The following is a 22,485-nucleotide window of genomic DNA, read 5'->3' as shown; positions in this document are numbered from 1 at the left end:
TCATACAGCAACTGAAGAATGAAAAAAGGGGTTGGACAGACTTAAGTAGACCACCACCACCGACAACAAAGTTTTGAGTTCCCCAATGCCTTTTTCTTCCTGGTAGTCACTGAGGGGAAAGGGACTCCATGACAAGATTGCTTTTAGAGCTTGCAGATCAAATGAATGATGAATGGATTAACAGTCAATGATTTCTCCACCAGGCAGTTCAACATATGACCTTTCAAATAAATGTTAACATTATACACAAGAGAGAGAATGAGTAAATTAAAGCTCTTCTAAGCATCTCTACCTTAAATATACCACAACTAGACATGTAAAATCTTGCTCTTATTTTTTTGATACTTTGTACTTTGAAAAGTATTTCCTTCCAACTTTGTGCAAGATTAATACACCAGGTGCTAAATTTGTGACAAGATTTGTAGCATTATCCTCCAGTGTTCCAGCAGGTATCTGGAATACGGTTCCGTTGCTGATCGCACCGTAATGCAGCAGCAGGCTAGCAGATCAGTTTCCTCCCAAGAGAATCCAAAATCACATGGAAAGTATTCTTCTCAAAGCACCTCCAAAACCCACCAGGCAATCAAATCAAAACAGATGCATAATCCTGAATTTGTGTCCTGTTTTGAGTGTCAAAGAGTGGTCCCACTCTGGAATATGCTGCCCTGTAGGCTCACATAAAAACCCAAGTTGTCACATCTTAATGTCACAAGTCTTTATAAGACTTACCACTGGATCATATTCCCAAAGCTGATTTCCCTTCAGATGATGGCACTTGAGCATGGTTACTGGGCCATTAAGTTTGGACACATCTAAACACAAATCATCTGTTCGAATTTCTTTGTTGGCAGTGTATGAGAAGACCTAGACAGAAAAACAATGAGAGGGACTGTAAAAGAAGGTCAGGTAAAAGATTTGTCATGACTTTATTAATACCCACTTTTTCCTTTTCCCTTCAGCATGCATGTAAAGATTTTTGTTTTTTGGGGGGGTTTAACATTCTATGAACAAAGTCTTCAGTGAAAAACTGACATTTTTTTAAACTGCACACTGCTGCTCGCGTTGTCCTCTCTAACATCTTCAATGATGAGCTGGATGAGGGGGTCGAGTCAGTCATCAGCAAGTTTGCAGATGACACCAAGTTAGGGGCAGATGCTAGTCAGTTAGAGGGTAGAAAGGCTCTGCAGAGGGACCTCGACCGACTGGACAGATGGGCAGAGGCCAATGGGATGGCATTCAACAAGTCCAAGTGCCGAGTGCTGCACTTTGGCTACGGCAATCCCATGCAGAGCTACAGGCTGGGGTCGGAGTGGCTGGAGAGCTCCCAAACAGAGAGGGACCTGGGGGTGCTGATCAACAGCCACCTGAATATGAGCCAGCAGTGTGCCCAGGGGGCCAAGAGGGCCAATGGCATCCTGGCCTGCATTAGGAATAGTGTGGCCAGCAGCAGCAGGGAGGTCATTGTGCCCCTGAACTCTGCATTGGTTAGGCCACACCTTGAGTCCTGTGTCCAGTTCTGGGCCCCTCAGTTTAAGAAGGACATCGAAACACTTGAACGTGTCCAGGGAAAGGCAACAAGGCTGGGGAGAGGCCTTGAGCACAGCCCTATGAGGAGAGGCTGAGGGAGCTGGGATTGTTTAGCCTGGAGAAGAGGAGGCTCAGGGGAGACCTCATTGCCCTCTACAACTACCTGAAGGGTGGTTGTAGCCAGGAAGGGGTTGGCCTCTTCTCCCAGGCAACCAGCACCAGAACAAGGGGACACAGTCTCAAGCTGCGCCAGGGGAGGTTTAGACTCGAGGTGAGGAGGAAGTTCTTCACCGAGCGAGTCATTCGGCATTGGAACGGGCTGCCCAGGGAGGTGGTGGAGTCATCAACCCTGGAGGTGTTCAAGAGGGGATTGGACGTGGCACTTGGTGCCATGGTCTAGTCATGGGGTCTGTGTTGATAGGTTGGACTCGATGATCCTCAAGGTCCTTTCCAACCTAAGTTACACTGTGATACTGTGAAATACAGGGTTTCCCAACACAGGCAGTATTTGTATACTAGGAAATAATTAATTAAGAATTATCAATAAGGAAGAACAAAAAAAACCCCAAACTAACAAACAAAACCAGGAACCAGCCAAACAAAACCTGACCCCCTCCTCAAGATGTGAAATCAATTCCAGAACTGACATTCAAAAAAAACGTGCATTGAAAGCAACATTTCATGTACAGGCACGTGGTTTCAAGAGTAATGATGCATCACAAGACAGCTCCAGAGAACCAAGCGGTGAAGTCTACCTTGGAGCATACTCTCCTTGTTTTACTTCATCTTTGACCTAAAAGTCAATGTAAAGGCCTATTGCAATCAGGCCTCAAAAACCTGCAAACCAAAACCCACCACCGAGTCTTCTCCTCCATTTCCTCTTACACACATTTTCTGCAGTGAACATCTCCTAAGCTTTACAATTTAAGCATATTTAAAGATAACTACTGAAGATCAAAGAAATGTCCTGATGAGAATTGTTCAGAACACGTCAATATATTAGGGTAATTTGTTTAAAAATGGCACCTGATTGCCACCCATTCCATGGCAGTTGAAGATTCCAACTTTCTCATTTTCTTTTCTTGCCATGTTATCCAGACATTGGTTTGTCTCCACGTTTCTGATCTAGGAGTAAATAGCAAAGCACATCACAGTTGGTTATTTTTAGAAGAGAACTAGGTTCCTATCAAACCATAATGGCACCAGTTCCCTCTGCTGTACACAACAGGTTATGTGAATAAAATGTAACAGTTGGGAACCAGACTACAGTGAGAGACCACTGGCCAAGCTTCAAACTCCCAGGCAAACACTCAAGTTACAGGTGACAGAATCGTGTTTGTTTCTTTGCTTTCTTCTGGGGACCCTTCTGTCTTGGAGATTCTTTTTGCTGAAAGACTCAGCTACAACAGAATGGACACAATGGCCAGCAGGAGCAGGGAAGTCATTGTGCCCCTGGACTCTGCTTTGGTTAGGCCACACCTTGAGTCCTGTGTCCAGTTCTGGGCCCCTCAGTTTAAGAAGGACATCGAAACACTTGAACGTGTCCAGAGAAGGGCAAGAAGGCTGGGGAGAGGCCTTGAGCACAGCCCTGTGAGGAGAGGCTGAGGGAGCTGGGGTTGCTTAGCCTGGAGAAGAGGAGGCTCAGGGGTGACCTCATTGCCCTCTACATCTACCTGAAAGGTGGTTGTAGCCAGGAAGGAGTTGGCCTCTTCTCCCAGGCAACCAGCACCAGAACAAGGGGACACAGTCTCAAGCTGCGCCAGGGAAAGTTTAGGCTGGAGGTGAGGAGAAAGTTTTTCCCCCAGAGAGTCGTTTGTCATTGGAATGTGCTGCCCAGGGAGGTGGTGGAGTCCCCATCCTTGGAGGTGTTCAAGAGGGGATTGGATGTGGCACTTGGTGCCATGGTCTAGTCATGAGGTCTGTGGTGACAGGTTGGACTCGATGATCCTCGAGGTCTCTTCCAACCTTAGTGATAATGTGATACTGTGACACCATTGAGTGAAAACCTTCAGAAGTTCTGAAGCACTCTTCTAGGCACTGTGGATTTAATTCCCTTTGAAATTATGGGTGACTGGCTTCAATTTCCTCACTTCTTGAGTTACAGCCTTAATCCCCTTATTAGTATATAGTAATCAGGCATGAATATTGTCTCCTGCTAGTCGCAGAGCTGCACAAATGCCTGATCCATTTTGTTCAAAGTGTGTCTTTTCAAAACAAAATCACTCTACAAGCAGCTCTGTATTTGGGTCAACATGACTTGTAGGGGAGAGAGAGTGCCTGCTTGTTTAGGACAGCATCAGCTGTACTGTTTCTACAGTTACTTAAACTTCAAAGAAAAAACAGAGAAGGCCCAGCATGAGAGGTCACTGACATAGGCTGGTCACTGACAGCAGCTCTGGGGGTGGGATTCAAGACAGTTTTCAGGAAAGGTCTTGGCTTGACCTGGCCTAGATTTTAAAGCAAAGCTCTGCTCATAGAGAACATTACACAGAAAGTTATCCTTAACTACACATTTCTGCAATATTTTGAACTGCAGTAAGAAAAGGAAAACATTCCAATTCTAGTACTATACACCAAAGTTCAGCTTTCAGCTCCATCTCTAGATAGATGACTGGAACACACATGCCAGGTACTTGAACTCTGCTGAAGTCAACTCCTTTGCACTCCAGTTTGAATATAAACAACTTACTGAGCAATGTACTTTTCATTGGGTAGATAAATCAACATCTTTGTTCAACATCGTTGTGGGTGCCATGGACAGTGGCATTGAGTGCACCCTCAGCAGGTTTGCTGATGACACCAAGCTGTGTGGTGCAGCAGACAGCTGGAGGGAAGGGATCCATCCAGAGGGACCTGGACAGGCTGGAGAGGTGGGCACAAGCCAACCTCATGAAGTTCAATAAGAGCAAGGGCAGGGTCCTGTATCTGGGTCGAGGCAATCCCAGACATAAATCCAGGCTGGGCAGTGACTGGCTGGAAAGCAGCCCTGAGGAGAGAGCCTTGGGGGTGCTGGTGGACAAAAAGCTCACCAGGAGCTCTCAGTGTGCACTTGCAGCCCGCAAAGCCAATCAGATCCTGGGCTGCAGCAGAAGTGTGGCCAGCAGGTCGAGGGAGGTGATCCTCCCGCTCTGCTCAGCCCTGGTGAGACCCCACCTGGAGTACTGCCTCCAGTTCTGGAGCCCCTATTACAAGAGGGATGTGGAGGTGCTGGAACATGTCCAGAGCAGGGCCAGGAGGATGATCAGAGGGCTGGAGCACCTCTCCTGTGAGGACAGACTGAAGGAGTTGGGGCTGTTCAGTCTGCAGAAGAGAAGGCTCCCAGGTGACCTCATTGTGGCCTTCCAGGATCTGAAAGGGGCCTACAGGAAGGCTGGGGAGGGACTGCTCAGGATCTCAGGGAGTGATAGGACTAGGGGGAATGGAATGAAGCTGGAGGTGGGGAGATTCATGCTGGAGGTGAGGAGGAGGTTCTTCCCCATGAGAGTGGTGAAGCCCTGGAATGGGTTGTCCAGGGAGGTGGTTGGGGCCCTGTCCCTGGAGGTGTTTAAGGCCAGGCTGGATGAGGCTCTGGCCAGGCTGATCTAGTGTGGGGTGTGGGGGTTAGAACTAGGTGATCCTTGTGGTCCCTTCCAACTCTGAATGATACTATGATACTATAAATAAGTAGGGTAAAATCTTACCTCTCCCAGAGAAAAGTAATGGCGTGGAATTTGGGAATCAGGATAAACATTCTCCAGGTACCAGGAGAAAGGCTTGCACTGGAGCTTGCGTCTTAGCCCAAGTCGTGAGGAGATATCCCCATAATCAACCTTAGTAACTCCTGTAGAAACAAAAAGTTTTATGCAATGACTGCTAATGAATAGTAAACTTAATACAAAACTCATCAGTGTGACATACTGCTGGCATGAAAGACTTTCTCTTTAGAAAGCTACCTCTAGTACAAATAAATGGTTTTGGTGTTTCGCAGGGTTTGGTTTTTTACATATAGCATTATGCTGTTTATATTCTCAGAGAGGACAGCACCTGCCACCACCACCTGGGACTTCTTTTGCCATAAGATGAACAGAACAGAACAGAATAGAATAGAATAAACCAGGTTGGAAGAGACCTTCAAGATCATGACATCCAACCTATCATCCAACACCACCTAATCAACTAACCCATGGCACCAAGCACCCTGTCAAGTCTCCTCCTGAACACCTCCAGTGATGGTGACTCCACCACCTCCCCAGGCAGCCCATTCCAATGGGCAATCACTCTCTCTGTGTAAAACTTCCTCCTGACCTCCAGCCTGAACTTCCCCTGGCGCAGCCTGTGACTGTGTCCTCTTGTTCTGGTACTGGCTGCCTGGGAGAAGAGACCAACCTCTGCCTGTCTACAACCTCCCTTCAGGTAGTTGTAGAGAGCAATAAGGTCACCCCTGAGCCTCATCCTCTCCAGGCTGAGCAACTCCAGCTCCCTCAGCCTCTCCTCACAGGGCTGTGTTCCAAACCCCTCACCAACTTTGTTGCCCTTCTCTGGACTCGTTCCAGCAAGTCAACCTCCTTCCTAAACTGAGGGGCCCAGAACTGGACACAGGACTCGAGGTGTGGCCTAACCAGTGCAGTGTACAGGGGCAGAATGACCTCCCTGCTCCTGCTGGCCACACTGTTCCTGATGCAGGCCAGGATGCCATTGGCCCTCCTGGCTGCCTGGGCACACTGCAGGCTCATGTTCACTACATCCTTGCTAAAGGTGACAGTTTCTTAGATGTGGTTTGTGGAAAAGAAGAAATATTTAATGTCATTGCTTGCTAAGTTCTCAGAGCAAGGCTGAAACTGTCACAGTCACTGACGCCGTTCCCTCCCCAGTGCAAGTGGGATGCATGTCCACGCAGGCTGTGCAGCAAGGGGAATTTCATTTAAATTTAACTCTCTAAGCCAGGTATCACCTGCTGGAACCTTCATCATCTGACTTCACAGTCAGAATGCAGCCCTCATACAGGACACCAGTCCTTTATTAATTCAGTGATTATTCAATGTAATTGCAGCATTTGCAGGAGCTGTGCTCATCATTAGGACTGTTACCATTTTCCGTGGCATTCTGCTCTTTCTCTTTTGCTCCTCATTTATGTCAGGACTCATTTTTCCTGTCTATTTCCACTCCTTTATGGTTGTTCTAATTCCTTCTGAAAATCAATTTGCCCAAGTCCCATCTGCAGACAAGTTGAGGAAGGTGTACATGATCAGTAGATGTTTTTGCCTCACCAGAACTGAACACTACTGTCACCTGGAGTACTGTGTCCAGTTTTGGAGCCCCTATTGCAAGAGGGATGTGGAGGTGCTGGAACGTGTCCAGAGCAGGGCCAGGAGGATGATCAGAGGGCTGGAGCACCTCTCCTGTGAGGACAGACTGAAGGAGTTGGGGCTGTTCAGTCTGCAGAAGAGAAGGCTCCCAGGTGACCTCATTGTGGCCTTCCAGGATCTGAAGGGGGCCTACAGGAAGGCTGGGGAGGGACTGCTCAGGATCTCAGGTAGTGATAGGACTAGGGGGAATGGAATGAAGCTGGAGGTGGGGAGATTCAGGCTGGATGTGAGGAGGAGGTTCTTCCCCATGAGAGTGGTGAAGCCCTGGAATGGGTTGTCCAGGGAGGTGGTTGGGGCCCTGTCCCTGGAGGTGTTTAAGGCCAGGCTGGATGAGGCTCTGGGCAGCCTGATCTAGTGTGGGGTGTCCCTGCCCACGGCAGGGTGGTTGGAACTAGATGGTCCTTGTGGTCCCTTCCAACCCTGAATGACACTATGATACTATGATATTAACTCAGGGTAGGATAATTACCACATTTCAGGCATCACATTCGTTTTGTATCTTCCACACTACACAAGAGCAAAACTCTACCGAAATGACAAACCAAGAAAAGAACAAACCCATGTCCTAGCAATTGAAATTCCCTTCACAGGCCACAAGCATGACTCAAGCTGCCACCACACTAGAGGCTTCTACCTGCATGCATTTTGCAGAAATCCATCCACTCAAAAGGCTGAATTAGTTTTAAAATTGTTGACCTTTAGAAAGTGAATTAGAGACACCTCTAAGGTGGCATACTGTGTTATGAAATTAACCAGCCAGCAGATGGGGCACCTACACTCAAATAAGACAAAAGCATAGCTTCAGATAACGTTTTGTTTTTAAAGGCCAGTAAGAAGATTGGTATTTTCAATATTCCAGAAAGACAAAACTGCTAACTAATCTTTTAGACTTTAAAGCAAACAAACCAACCCCTACAAACCAAGCCCCAAACAAAAATAAACCCCAGCAATAAACTAACAAAACCCAACAAACAATCCAACCCAACCCAACAAACAAACAAAAAAACCCAACTAACTAAACACTTTTTTACAAAGGTATCGGAGAACTACATTGGTGAGGGAATCGAAGTAAAGGACAGCCTGGTTTTGAGTGAAATTTTGATTATTGTGAATGAATTTTGGAATGGAATGGAATGGAATGGAATGGAATGGAATGGAATGGAATGGAATGGAATAGAATAGAATAGAATAGAATAGAATAGAATAGAATAGAATAGAATAGAATAGAATAGAATAGAATAGAATAGAATAGAATAGAATAGAATAGAATAGAATAGAATAGAATAGAATAGAATAGACCAGATCAGGTTGGAAGAGACCTTCAAGATCATCACGTCCAACCTATCATCCAACACCACCTAAACAACTAACCCATGGCACCAAGCACCCTGTCAAGTCTCCTCCTGAACACCTCCAGGGATGGCGACTCCACCACCTCCCCAGGCAGTCCATTCCAATGGGCAATCACTCTCTCTGTGTAGAACTTTCTCCTAACCTCCAGCCTGAACCTCCCCTGGTGCAGCCTGTGACTGTGTCCTCTTGTTCTGGTGCTGGCTGCCTGGGAGAAGAGACCAACCTCTGGCTGTCTACAACCTCCCTTCAGGTAGTTGTAGAGAGTGATAAGGTCACCCCTGAGTCTCCTCTTCTCCAGGCTATGCAACCCCAGCTCCCTCAGCCTCTCCTCACAGGGCTGTGTTCCAAACCCCTCACCAACTTTGTTGCCCTTCTCTGGACTCATTCCAGCAAGTCAACCTCCTTCCTAAACTGAGGGGCCCAGAACTGGACACAGTACTCGAGCTGTGGCCTAACCAGTGCAGTGTACAGGGGCAGAATGACCTCCCTGCTCCTGCTGGCCACACTGTTCCTAATGCAGGCCAGGATGCCATTGGCCCTCTTGGCTGCCTGGGCACACTGCAGGCTCATGTTCAGCCTGCCATCGACCAGCACCCCCAGGTCCCTCTCTGCCTGGCTGCTCTCAGCCACTCTGCCTCCAGCCTGTAGCACTGCATGGGCTTGTTGTGGCCAGTGTGCAGACACAGACATGTTGGAATAAAGTCAAAGAGAGTCATGGGATGCTTAGAGGGTTTGAGCACCTCCCCTGTGAGAACAGACTCAGACAGCTGAGGCTGCTGATGGCAAGAGGGCACAGACAGAGTCCTGCACCCAGGGACTATATATTAGTAATTCCATGACAGTAACATTTTACATTAAATGCCCATGTTCTCTCCCAGCAGTAATCACATTTTAATTCTTAACATGTATTTCTCATAACCAAAGACCTGCTCACCTGGGGAGATTATGTAAAAGAAGTTTTTAAATTCATCCATCCAGACTTCTGCAAGCCTCCTGTTATTCTTGTTGATGATCTGTCCTGTGCCTCCTGGAAAAGTGTATGGTGTTGCTTTTCTGAACACATGCCCAACATGTGAACAAGTCACAATTTCCAAAGTACCACCACACTGCCAGATCTGAAAGTGACAGAATGAATTACTGCACAGCTTCCAGTCATTACAAAGAAAGTTCACAAATATTCATCATTTGCTTCTGTTCAAGTTGGAGAAACAACATTAGTTGAGGTCTAGCACAAACATACTGCATGGAAGAGAAATGTAAGCCTCTTTCTTGCTAAAGAGAAAAGGACCTCTGAAAATGGCAGATTCAGAAAGCTGAACTATGTCACAACTATCCAACTATATACTCTGACCTGGTAAGTAAAACAAAAGCAAATATTGCTATCTGGTGGAAACAATATTCAGAAAACACTGGTTTGGTCCACATGCAAGTAAGCACATGCACATGATGATGTGACAGAAAGCAACCCTGCAGAAAAGGGCTTGGGGGTATTGACAGACACGAGCTGACAATGTGCATTTGTAGCCCAGAAGGCCAAATGCATCCTGGGCTGCATCAAAAGTACAGTGGCTAGCAGACAGAGAGGTAATGCTGCCACTCTGCTCTGGTGAGAACTCACCTGGAGTACTCTGGGGCCTTCAACACATGAACAGGGACCTGACGGAGAGGGTCCAGATTGGGGAGGGGGCACAAAAATAATCAAAGGGCTGAAGCACCTCTTCTGTGAGGATGGGCTGAGAGAGTTGGGGTTGTTCCGCCTGGAGGGGAGAAGGCTCTAGAAAGGCCTTCCAGTACCTTAAGGGGAGCTACAAGAAAGCTGGGGAGGGACTATTTCCAAAGGCATGTAACACTAGGACAAGGGGCAGTGGTTTTAAACAGGAGAATTGCAGATTTTGATGAACAGTAGGAAGACTGAGGGTGGTGGAGCAGGTTACCCAGAGAGGTGGTGAAAGCCTCACCTCTGGAGACATTCAGTGTCGGGCTTGATGGGGCTCTGAGCAACCTGCTCTAGTTGGGCATGTCCCTGCTTACTGCAGGGTGGTTAGACTAGATGACCTTTGGAGGTCTCTTCTACCCCAGTGCATTTTATTATTCTAGGTGGTGAACTGGCAGTACTGGGTCTAAGGGCTGGACTTCATCTTAAAGGTCTCTTCCAACTAAACTGATTCTGAGAATCGTGAAGTTAGAAACAAGCAAGAAGGTAACAGAGTGTGCACATTTCACTGACACATCAAACCATGCATGGATGACATCACTTATGCTCCCCAATTCTTTTAGTGACAAAGGTCTGTCCACTATCCACCATGCACTTCTGTGTGTATCTCCATTTGAGGACCTTGAGCAGAAAGCAAAGTGCAATCTGCAACAGGAGAGGATAATCCAGTTCTGGAGCCCCTATTACAAGAGGGATGTGGAGGTGCTGGAACGTGTCCAGAGAAGGGCCACAAGGATGATCAGAGGGCTGGAGCACCTCTCCTGTGAGGACAGACTGAAGGAGTTGGGGCTGTTCAGTCTGCAGAAGAGAAGGCTCCCAGGTGACCTCATTGTGGCCTTCCAGGATCTGAAGGGGGCTACAGGAAGGCTGGGGAAGGACTTCTCAGGATCTCAGGCAGTGATAGGACTAGGGGGAATGGAATGAAGCTGGAGGTGGGGAGATTCAGGCTAGATGTGAGGAGGAGGTTCTTCCCCATGAGAGTGGTGAAACCCTGGAATGGGTTGTCCAGGGAGGTGGTCGAGGCCCCGTCCCTGGGGGTGTTTAAGCCCAGGCTGGATGAGGCTCTGGCCAGGCTGATGTAGTGTGGGGTGTCCCTGCCCATGGCAGGGGGGTTGGAACTAGATGATCCTTGTGGTCCCTTCCAACCCTGAATGATACTATGATACTATGATAATCATGCAGGCAGCAGGTCCCAGGTCCTTATTTTTAAGACCTGAGTAAAAAACATTGCAAAGAGTAGGTTTTTACCTACCCTGAAAGAAATTTCCAAGTTTTCTCCACCCCAAATATCCATTCCAGCATCATATGTTCCAATTTCCTGAAAGTAATCTCTGTCTATTGAAAAAAGACCTCCTGCCATTGTAGGTGTCCTGGAAGGACAGGGGGAAACAGAAACACAGAGAGTAAGTGTCATTTACCATGAAAAGAGAAATACATTTCACACTCACAACGTGGCTTTTTATCTCACAAGTTTCTAACACATTCCTTCCCAGTACACTTCCAACCAAACTGATTTACTATTGATTTATTTGTTACTCATAATTTTCCAGAGATGGAACCAGTTAGTGACAGTTCCTTATTTTCTGACTTCAGAATGTGATCTGGACAGAGCAACAGCCCCTAGACAGCTGCTGCGATTCTCAGGAAAGGCTTCGGCCTCCAGCGCTGGTAACGCATGAAGAAGAAACCAGTTTCTCAGAGGTGGTCATGAAGTAGACATCAAATGGCCTGCTTGCTTTCACTATTATTGCTTTATACAAGAAAATTGTGCAGCAAGGGTTACATCCAGCTTTTCTTTTCAAACTCCTTCATTGGTATGAACCCCCCCTAACAGCCGTGCTAATCTCTTCTAAACTCAACATCGTCTCTCAAACTCCCATTTTTTTCGGTCAAGATATGCACAGTAGGTAAATTACACATTTGGTTGATGATATAACTTTGTAGTTCAAGTATACAAACTCTTCTCACTTTCAGCACAAAGGAAATTTTCCTGAAAATAATTTGGGCTTTTTTTTTTTTGGAGGAAAGAGCCCTGGGGGGGTTTGGGTGTACCCCCAGGTGGGGATGGGATATTCTTGGGCATGTTCTGGGATCTCTCTCTCTGTCACGGTGCTTGTGGTTCTCTGTAAAACTTTCATTGTTGTTTGTTTTTAAATTGTTTTCCTATTTAAACTTTCCATCACTTTTGCAATCCCTTTGTCTGAGTCGTTGTTTCTGCCCTGTGGTGGGGAGGGGGTTTGCCCCAACCCATTGCAATCCCCTTTTCAGGGACTTTTCCTGCTTGCTGCTTTCTCTTTGCCAGAGTAAGAGTTAACTGGTATAATACATACACAGATTTCATCTGGGTCGGTTACTGAGTCCAGTTCACCAACAGTTACACATTTATGTTGAGAAGTGTGACTGTTTGAGGCTGTGCCTTTAAGAAAGGGACAGTGCTGGGACATTTGATTACAAAGATGGCTCAGTTGGTAGCACTTAAGACCCTTAATGGGAAGGGCGTGAGTTCAAGCCTGCAGTGGGCAGTAGTGTCTTCCTTACTCTAGTGGTGAGGTCTGCGGTGACAGGTTGGACTCGATGATCTTTGAGGTCCCTTCCAACCTTAGGAATACTGAATATGCTCATCACAAAGCATAATCCAGGTCACAATCTAACAAAAATGTATGGGGTTTTTTTGTTTGGTTGGTTTTTATCCCCCCTCCTCTAGAAAGGAAACGGGGGGTTGGGGGTGGAAGGCAGTGGTGGAAGCGCATGTCGGGAATACTTTGAGTCTTTCTGAGAAGAACCCTGAATTTCTTAAATGAAAACTAAACAAAACATGGTAAAGACCATATCCCTGTAAAGGCCACTGCTCACTTTCCAGAGCAGTGAGACTGGAAAATACAAGTGTGCAATCGTTACAAACACACATCACCACATACCTTATCTCGTTCTCATTACCTTTGTCACAAGATCTACAGGACATGCAAGCATGCACTCACCTCCCATCCATGCCATTTGAAGACATTGATTTCACACACATATGCACACGCCACATACATATGCCAAAAATCAATGCATCTTCTCAAAGTATTATTAGAATAAAAACTAAGATTCCATTAAAAAGATAAAAAAGAGAGCTCAAGTAAAAATTTGTGTCTCAGGATAAAGCCTAGGTAAAAGCTAGTAATTCACTGGTAACTGACAAAGTTTAAGGAAGATTTCTAAAGTGACAGTGATTACTTCCTTCACTGATATCAAAAGCTGCCAACAACCGAAGAGCTTCTAGGCTGCTCTTTTAAGCAGACAGAAATGGTGCTACAACACGATTCATCAAGAATCACCTAGGAAGTACACAAGTCAGCATCAAATAAACATTGTAACATATGGGATAATTTCTTATTACCTAACAGGAAGAGTTCGATCTCCTTTCCGTCGGTCCATCTCCCTCTGAGGAACAGGGTACCAGCGAAAGTTCAGCTTCCAGTTGAATCCACCATAGGTCATGTCAGAGCCTGCCATATACTCGAAGGTGTCATCGCTAATTACATCAATGATCGGACACACCACTGTTCTCCTGGTACAAGCAAAGAACCAAGACCTATTAACTGAAGTGTCAAAAAAAGATTTGCTCCTTGGGGCTTGCCTTTTTTTTCCTCTTTTAATACAGAAGGATTACATTTTCCTAATGCCATCTCTTAACAAGAGTAGTCAATACATTAGTATCATGAAATCTATTCAAAGCCTGGCTTACTAATTAGAGTCAATTCATCTAAACAAAAATGTGTTTCTCTGAAACAATTTTCACAAAACTAGCTCTTTTTTTTTGACTAGCATTGGCATTATTGCAGGCAATGAATACACATTCCTCTGCAGATGAAAAACTGATCCCAGCTTTCGCAGTGCTACACAGGAATTGTAGAGGAAGCAAGGTTTTTAGTTTCTAGCTAAGTCATCAATGTAACTTCCATGTTTTGAAATGAAAACTTAGTCACTAGCACTTGGAAAGTATTCCTGTATGCTCTTAGGATGAAGAAATGACAGTCACTGTTATCAAAGCATAAGAACTTCATCAAAGTTGACAGAAGCTTCCCTGTGCACTATCCTAACATTGTTAAAGCATTGTGAGAGACTAAAAGTTTGTCCCTCTTGGTGTGACTCAACAAAGATAAAATCACTTGCTGCTTGCCCACACAATTGCTGATATGTGCTGGGCAGAGCCACTGGAAGGAAGGTGCAAAGACCAATCCTGGATTCAAATCAGCTTGTGATTGCATCGTGATAACACTGGACTTCAACAATGGACCCAAGGACCCAGCCATCACGCCTTTAGGGCAAGATAATCTCCATTCATCAAGTACCCTGGAAAGGGTAGACAATGGGTTCACCACCTGTTTCCTGATGTGTAATGAGTGTGTGGGTTTGTCTGGATGGAGACAGAGGAGGCGGAGGGCCGCCCTCCAGCCCCCTTCTAGACCTCTTGCCCAAACACACACAGAAATGTACAGAAAGATCTCCAGGGGAACGATACCTGGACATTTACCTAAGGATGTTTTCCTGGCCCTGGAATTCCTGAGGGACAATACTTGGACACATACCTAAGGACTAAAAACTGTATAAAAGACTGGAGCCACTACTGGCTACGTTGGAAGGAAAACGGAGATGCAGGAAAACACAGGAGACGGACCATGCCACTGAGAAGGACAATGCTGCTCCGGAGAAAAGAAGCCTCAGCACCCTTTCTCTACAGACCCAGGCTGCCCAGAGGACCACAGCTCTTCTCCATCCAGAGCCTCAGCACCGTTCCTGTGCCAACCCAACATCTCCCCAGAGGACCACAGCTCTTCTCCAGCAAAAGCCTCAGCACCGTTTCTCTCTCCTGCAGCACCTTTCCTCCACAGACTCAAACTGTCTTGGGGGGGATGAGGGGTGTGGTAATATAATTCCTTTCCTCTTCTCTCTCTCTTCTCTCTCTCCCTCTCTATTTTCTCCCTCTCCCCTTCTTATGTCCACTTTATTTATGTAATCAACAGTCTAGTTGTTGGTATTTTGGCCTCGTTGGTGCCTCTCATTTCACAACACGGGAGTATTTAAAAGAACTGTGTCTCCGGACCGAGACAAGCATATACTCACAGAAACTAATTCTAATTATCTTAAGGACAACTAAGTAACCATTCTCATGCAGGCTTCCTCTCACAGAAAGATCTGTAAAAAGATTCAGGGCTTGCAATTAAATCTAAAGAACTCTGGTTGAGCCTTTTGCACAAACTGTAACCATACATCAGTCTCCAAAAATGGTGATAATTTAAAGGTGTTTCAGCAGTGTTGAAAAAAACATTATTTACTACTTGCAGCATTTTCATCACCCAATGCTATGTTTTGTAATATCTATTTGTAATGTCAAACCATCAATTGCAGCACTCCAGTCATGTGAGTCGTCCCACCATGTCTCTGTGATGGCAACTACATCATAACTTTCCTGCTGCAGCAAGGCTTCCAGCTCCTCTTGTTTGTTACCCATGCTTCGTGCGTTAGTGTACATGCACTGCAGCTGGGCTGCTGGTATCACTTCTGGCTCTGGCTTATCACCCCCAGACTCCTGCCTGAGGGGACTAGTTTCAGCCCCTTCCCCCTTTGAAACTAGTTTAAAGCCCTGTCAATGAGACCTGCCAATTCCCTTCCCAGAATCTTTTTCCCTTTGGGGGCTAGGCCATTCTCGTATACTGTGACCTTCCCCTCCTCTGGGACAGATGTACTCCAGCTGCTGCCAGCTCATCTGGTGCAGTAGAAAGTTTTTCAAGATTGGAAAATCCAAAATTCTTTTGACTGCACCAGCCTCTAAGCCCCTTGTTAACTATAGCTGCTGACCTCTTCCTTATGGTATTCCCTCCTGCAACTAAGGGTATTGATGAAAAAATTATTTGTGCACCTAACCCCTCAACCAGGTCTCCCAGGGCCCTGAAGTCATTTTTGATAGCCCTGGGAGTTCTGGTTGCAACATCATCATTCCCTAACTGCATAACTAGTAAGGGATAGTAGTCAGAGGGCTGCACCAGACTAGGCAGCCTTCTGGTAACATCTCCAACTTGGGCTCCTGGGATTGTCATACACGGAACATTTCCTAGTAACTGGAAAAACCAACGTGGACCAATTAGATGGATAATTACCTGTCAGCTTTGATCCTTGCCAGCAGTGGTTCAAGCCAGCCTACTGTACATTCACAATGAGCGTCTAAGAAGGTGATGACCTGGCCTTTAGAAGCAGCAGCTCCCTTTAGTCTGGCTCTAATCAATCCAGAACGCTGTTCCATTCGAATCACATGAACAGGAACTTTCAATTTTTTCACATAGCTCTCCAGTGGTCTTTTCAAGAAGTCTGCAAAGAATCATCAAAACCATGGAAACTGTCAGTTACATAGTTCAGCTTTTTATCTTCTTCTTTCTCCCTTCCTTGTTTTTCTGTTCTTTTTTTATCCCTTTTTTCTTTTTTTTTTTCTTTTTTTCCTTTTTTTCTTTTTTCCCCTTTTTTCTTTTTTTTCCTTTTTTTTCCTTTTTTTTTTAATTGAAGAGACTTGAATTAAGAGAGACTTCCTCATTTCTATATTTCTTCCTTGTTTTGCAACTATTCTGCTTTTGCTGCTTATTCTACACTTCACAATTTGCCCTTCCACATCTGCATGTATTTCACTTCTTCACACAGAAACCAGATGGAATAGGTAAATCCTTATTATGGAGTAGCTGTGACTTACTTTCAAAAACATGCATAAGTGCTCTTGGTCACAACAACTCTCTACCAAGAAAATAGAGAAAATGATCTGACTAGCTGAACATAATGAATTACCTCCTACAGGAAAGTAATTTACAGATAATTTCTTGCAAGCAGTTTAAAACATGATCAAATTAATTTCTCAAGATTTCTATGCTTTCTTGAGATTTTTTTCTGGCTAATACTTTTTGTATCAGCAAAACCTAAAGCCAAAAATGACAAAATCAGTTACACATAAATGAGTATCTGTAACACTAACAAATCTCAGATTAGCAGAGGAAGGAATTATTCAAAATAAAGCAGCTGTAACTACACATGTCTGGAGACTCAAAATTACCTATTTTACAAACAGCTGCCAAATGAAGAAGTTTATCATTGCCAATTTGTGTACATCATTAAAAAAACCCCAAACCAATCAAACAAAAGAAAACACTGAAAATAAACCAAACCCAAAACGCTAGTACGATGGCAGATATCAAAGAAGAACAAAGAACTGAGGAAGAATGCCATCATTTACAGGCACAGAAACACTTCTGCAACAACCTGCAGATTTCAGATGTGTGAAGGCGGCACACCTATGCAATATTTCACATTGAACACTCACAGCACACGGGAGATGTACTACAGCACTGTAACTGTAACAGTGCAAAGTTGTAGACAACACTTAGCACAATATTCTGTGAAGATATTAAGTACTTCATACAAGAATAAGCACGATGCTGAAGCAGGGGGAAAAAGCATGGTATGAACTCTTTGTGTCTGTTTTGTAAGTCTCAAGAGGCAGGAGCTGACCTGAGAGTGATTACCATTCCTTACTATTGCTCCAGATGAATGAGTTCTAATTAGCTCTTTTTTTTTCCATGTATTGTTGGACTATCACTAACACTCACATAAATAACTTTTGACAAGTTTTGAGAGCTGAACTGTGCTAAAAACACAGGAGAGGTTGATATATCTTAAGTATTTGTCCCCAAACTCCATGCAGAAATCACTTGGCTGACTGAATCAGTAGCAAATATAATCTCATCTCTTTAAAGTGTGTCTTAGCAAGGCCACTAATTTATCAGAACCAGAATCACGGTAATGTTTATTGTTTTAATGCACAAGGTTTTTACAATATACACTAAGAAAATGAAACAGTCAAGCACCTCTTTATATTAATAAACTCATGAGCAGGTCACACAGATCACCGTGTTCCTCTGCACATTTCAGGTGTAGTAATGATAAGCTTTTCGAGTAGTTCTAAACATTTAAAGCTGAATTTATATGGGCTGTGACATAGGTCAGAGCGAAACACTCCAATACAAGGGCAGTCAAGAACTTAGCACAAACCAGAAAGTTACATTACAGGAACCATGGTCAATACATTGCATGCAAGAGTCTTAAGTCCTACCAATGCTTTCTCTGGAAAGCACTGAAAATTTTAATTTACCTTTTCAGGTGCATTTTTATTTTCGTCTCAGAAACAAGCACAGATGTGTGCAGTTTTCACTATGTAGGGAATAGGATTACGAATATTTGTACCAAATCCTGTATCAAAAACTCAAATGAAACTTTATGCTGCTGTTTTCAAGTGACACAGGATGACATTTAAGTAAATTCTTAGCATTGCCTCATACACTTCAGAGAGTGAGGTTTGAGAACACTAAACACCTCCCCTCCCCCAACAAAAGAAAAACAGCAAACCAAACAACCAAAAACCCCCAACCAAACAAACCAAACCAAACCAACCTCGAAAGCAGCCCTGAGAAGAGAGCCTTGGGGGTGCTGGTGGACAAAAAGCTCACCAGGAGCTCTCAGTGTGCACTTGCAGGCCGAAAAGCCAATCAGATCCTGGGCTGCATCAGGAGAAGTGTGGCCAGCAGGTCGAGGGAGGTGATCCTCCCCCTCTACTCAGCTCTGGGGAGACCCCACCTGGAGTACTGCATCCAGTTCTGGAGCCCCTATGACAAGAGGGATCTGGATGTGCTGGAAGGTGTCCAGAGCAGGGCCACGAGGATGATCAGAGGGCTGGATCACCTCTCCTATGAGGACAGACTGAAGGAGTTGGGGCTGTTCAGTCTGCAGAAGAGAAGGCTCCCAGGTGACCTCATTGTGGCCTTCGAGGATCTGAAGGGGGCTACAGGAAGGCTGGGGAGGGACTGCTCAGGATCTCAGGTAGTGACAGGACTAGGGGGAATGGAATGAAGCTGGAGGTGGGGAGATTCAGGCTGGATGTGAGGAGGAGGTTCTTCACCATGAGAGTGGTGAAACCCTGGAATGGGTTGTCCAGGGAGGTGGTCGAGGCCCTGTCCCTGGAGGTGTTTAAGGCCAGGCTGGATGAGGCTCTGGCCAGGCTGATCTAGTGTGGGGTGTCCCTGCCCATGGCAGGGGGGTTGGAACTAGATGATCCTTGTGGTCCCTTCCAACCCTGAATGAAATTCTTCTACTTGGGAATGATAGTGATTCATTTAGTTCCAGAGGTATAATCTTAGTTTCACTTAACTCTTTCTGCTGGATATTTCTTTCAGTCTATTTCTGTATCAAGAGGGTGCATAATGTTACCTCTGACTATGGACAGCTTAGAGAGCACATTCTCTGACAGCAGCAGAACCAAGAAAGTAAAAAAGCAGATATATTCAGTTCAAGTGAATGGAGTGTGCCAAGCTGAAAAGTACCTTGCCAGTTCTATTACTGAGTCACATTTATATGAAGATAAACAAAAAATGAAGTTTCAAACTTGTTAGATATTAAGCTGTAACAAAACACAGTTTTATTACATATAAGCACAGACACAGTTCTCAGGAGTGTTAATACTTTTGTATGATGTTCTTGGCAGGAATTTAATATTGGTTACAGTGCTTTGATCTGTACCTGTATAACTTCTGTGAGTGAATTCTGTCCTGATGTGTCCTGCCTACTGTGCTTGGTCATTCAGTTTTAAGTACTAACCAATATTGACTTCTCACGGTTAACAAAGATCAGCACTTTAAATGTGCAGTTCTGATCAGTAACCACAACATAATGTTACAGATATGCTTTGGTTCTCCACAGCTTTCCCTCTTGGTGTAAATAAGTGCATAACATGATGCAAATTCATTCTTCTAAGAGCATGACACTAGCAGGTACAAAGTGTGCTGCAGGCAGACAGAATGCTTACTTCATTCCAATTAAATGCACTCTGATGTTAGAAACCAGCATACACCAACTCATGCTGAACACTTTCTTTTCCTGGAGAAATCTCTTGGTTTAGTTTAGCATAAACAGAATGCTTAAGTAGCACATGTTTAAGTAGCACAGAATGTTTAAGTAGCTAAACCTTTCAAATTTCCAGACATCATGTACCTTTCATTTTGTTTCCTGTGGAAGTGCAGGGTCCTGCATCTGGGTCAAGGCAATCCCAGGCACAAATACAGGCTGGGCAGGGACTGGCTGGAAAGCAGCCCTGAGGAGAGAGACTTAGGGGTGCTATTGGACAAAAAGCTCACCAGGAGCTCTCAGTGTGCACTTGCAGCCCGCAAAGCCAATCAGATCCTGGGCTGCAGCAGGAGAAGTGTGGCCAGCAGGTCGAGGGAGGTGATCCTCCCCCTCTGCTCAGCTCTGCTGAGACCCCACCTGGAGTACTGCCTCCAGTTCTGGAGCCCCTATTACAAGAGGGATGTGGAGGTGCTGGAAGGTGTCCAGAGAAGGACCAAGAGGATGATCAGAGGGCTGGAGCTCCTCTCCTGTGAGGACAGACTGAAGGAGTTGGGGCTGTTCAGTCTGCAGAAGAGAAGGCTCCCAGGTGACCTCATTGTGGCCTTCCAGGATCTGAAGGGGGCCTACAAGAAGGCTGGAGAAGGACTGCTCAGGATCTCAGGTAGTGATAGGACTAGGGGGAATGGAATGAAGCTGGAGGTGGGGAGATTCAGGCTGGAGGTGAGGAGGAAGTTCTTCCCCATGAGAGTGGTGAAACCCTGGAATGGGTTGTCCAGGGAGGTGGTCGAGGCCCCAGCCCTGGAGGTGTTTAAGAGCAGGCTGGCTGAGGCTCTGGCCAGGCTGATCTAGTGTGGGGTGTCCCTGCCCATGGCAGGGGGGTTGGAACTAGATTATCCTTGTGGTCCCTTCCAACCCTGACTGATACTATGATACTATGAAGCACACTTGCCTGAACCAGAGCAAGTTTTTGGAAAAAACCAAGCAAACAAATGAAACAAAACAAACACCACCCCCACCCCCACCTCCACATACACCACAAGGAAACAAAAATCCAGAACTTTCAGTAACTGTTGACAACAACTACAAATAAAAGGTGTCTGAGTGATCCAAAATGAAGATCACAGGTTTCAAAACTAAATATTGAAACAGGTTCAGCAGCAAGTCCAAAATGCTGAATCTTTCAGCCTGGAATTACTTCCCTTGTGCTTTTCTTACCTAACCCAAACCCAGGAACAGAAAAGTTCTCTAGAGAAAATCACATGCTTTTTTTACCTGGACTATAATTGTACTTCATAATGAGGACAATGGCTACTGTTGTAACATGGATTTTTTCTAAAACAGTAATTGAAGAGGCAAAATACATGAAGTATGTCCATGTTATTTTAATATTGGCTTGCTCTTTAGGTCCTTCTGAAAGCTGTCACATCACAAGTAATCATTAGCACCAATTTGTATTAGTGCCAAGGACTGTTTTGACAAGTGAAGTAGAGCACACTTGTAATAAGCCTTGTTTTCCTAGGAGTCTGTGCACAAGAGCTAACTAACCAAAACAAATGTATGATGTCTGCTCCATTAAGGAAGCATATACCTGTAGAATATCCTAATATGGGTATTAAAAAGAGGATTGCTCCCTGGGACCAACTCCCAGGAGAGATAAGCAGTTTCACAAGATTAGAACAGAAGAAATGTGGAATCCAGTTCTGGGCTTCTCAATTTAAGAAAGGCATTGAGATACCTGAAGGTGTCTGGAGAAGGGCAACAAGGCTGGGGAGAGGCTGAAGGAGCTGGGGTTGCTTAGCCTGGAGAAGAGGAGGCTCAGGGGTGACCTCATTGCTCTCTACAACTACCTGAAGGGATGTTGTAGCCAGGAAGGGCTTGGTCTCTTCTCCCAGGCACCCAGCACCAGAACAAGAGGACACAGTCTCAAACTGCACCAGGGGAAGTTTAGGCTCAAGGTGAGGAGAAAGTTCTTCGCAGAAACAGTAATTGGCCACTAGAATGTGCTGCCCAGGGCGGTGGTGGAGTCACCATCCCTGGAGGTGTTCAAAAAAGGGCTGGATGTGGCACTTGGAGCCATGGTTTAGTTGTCAGGAGGTGTTAGGCAACAGGTTGACTGGATGATCTCTGAGGTCTTTTCCAACCTGTTTGATTCTGCGAATTTGAACAAAACTGGGCCCAGTACTGATCCCTGGGGAACACCACTGGCCACAGGCCTCCAAGTTGACTCTATGCCACTGATGATGACCCTCTGAAATTTGTTGTGGAGCCATTTTTCAATCCACCTCCAAGACCAGCTGTCTGTGCCATATTTCCTGAGCTTTTCTCTGAGGACAGTACCAAAAGCCTTACTGAAGCCAAGATGTATGACATCCACTGCTCTTCCCTCATGTACCAATTTGGTCATAATTTCATAGAAGGCTATCAGGTTAGCCAGGCAGGATCTTCCCTTCATAAATCCATGTTGGCTACTCTTGATAACCTTCTTGTCTTCCATGTGGTTAGAGATGACAGCAAATTATGATGTCGAGGTCGAGGGAGGTGATCCTCCCCCTCTACTCAGCCCTGGTGAGACCCCACCTGGAGTACTGCCTCCAGTTCTGGAGCCCCTATTACAAGAGGGATCTGGAG

The 22,485-nt window shown here is 45.4% G+C and overlaps 1 protein-coding gene across 3 annotated transcripts in view; it reads right to left on the bottom strand.

Annotated features, from left to right (window-relative positions):
• GALNT1 (polypeptide N-acetylgalactosaminyltransferase 1) overlaps positions 1-22,485 on the bottom strand; it is an 86,723-nt gene that overhangs the window by 3,900 nt on the left and 60,338 nt on the right. For all 3 annotated transcript variants that reach the window (XM_068147741.1, XM_068147742.1, XM_068147743.1), the window contains 7 exons: positions 16,083-16,290; positions 13,322-13,492; positions 11,192-11,309; positions 9,160-9,340; positions 5,208-5,347; positions 2,554-2,652; positions 730-864 (listed from right to left, as the gene is read on the bottom strand). In XM_068147741.1, the coding sequence (XP_068003842.1) occupies positions 730-864; positions 2,554-2,652; positions 5,208-5,347; positions 9,160-9,340; positions 11,192-11,309; positions 13,322-13,492; positions 16,083-16,290 (1,052 nt within the window). The remainder of the gene's footprint in view (positions 1-729; positions 865-2,553; positions 2,653-5,207; positions 5,348-9,159; positions 9,341-11,191; positions 11,310-13,321; positions 13,493-16,082; positions 16,291-22,485) is intronic.

This window comes from Melanerpes formicivorus, unplaced genomic scaffold (assembly GCF_026170545.1).
Source record: "Melanerpes formicivorus ecotype bairdi unplaced genomic scaffold, bMelFor1.0.p_v2 SCAF_15, whole genome shotgun sequence".
In the NCBI taxonomy this organism is placed as follows: domain Eukaryota; kingdom Metazoa; phylum Chordata; class Aves; order Piciformes; family Picidae; genus Melanerpes; species Melanerpes formicivorus.
This window is presented reverse-complemented; position numbering and strand designations above follow the sequence as displayed.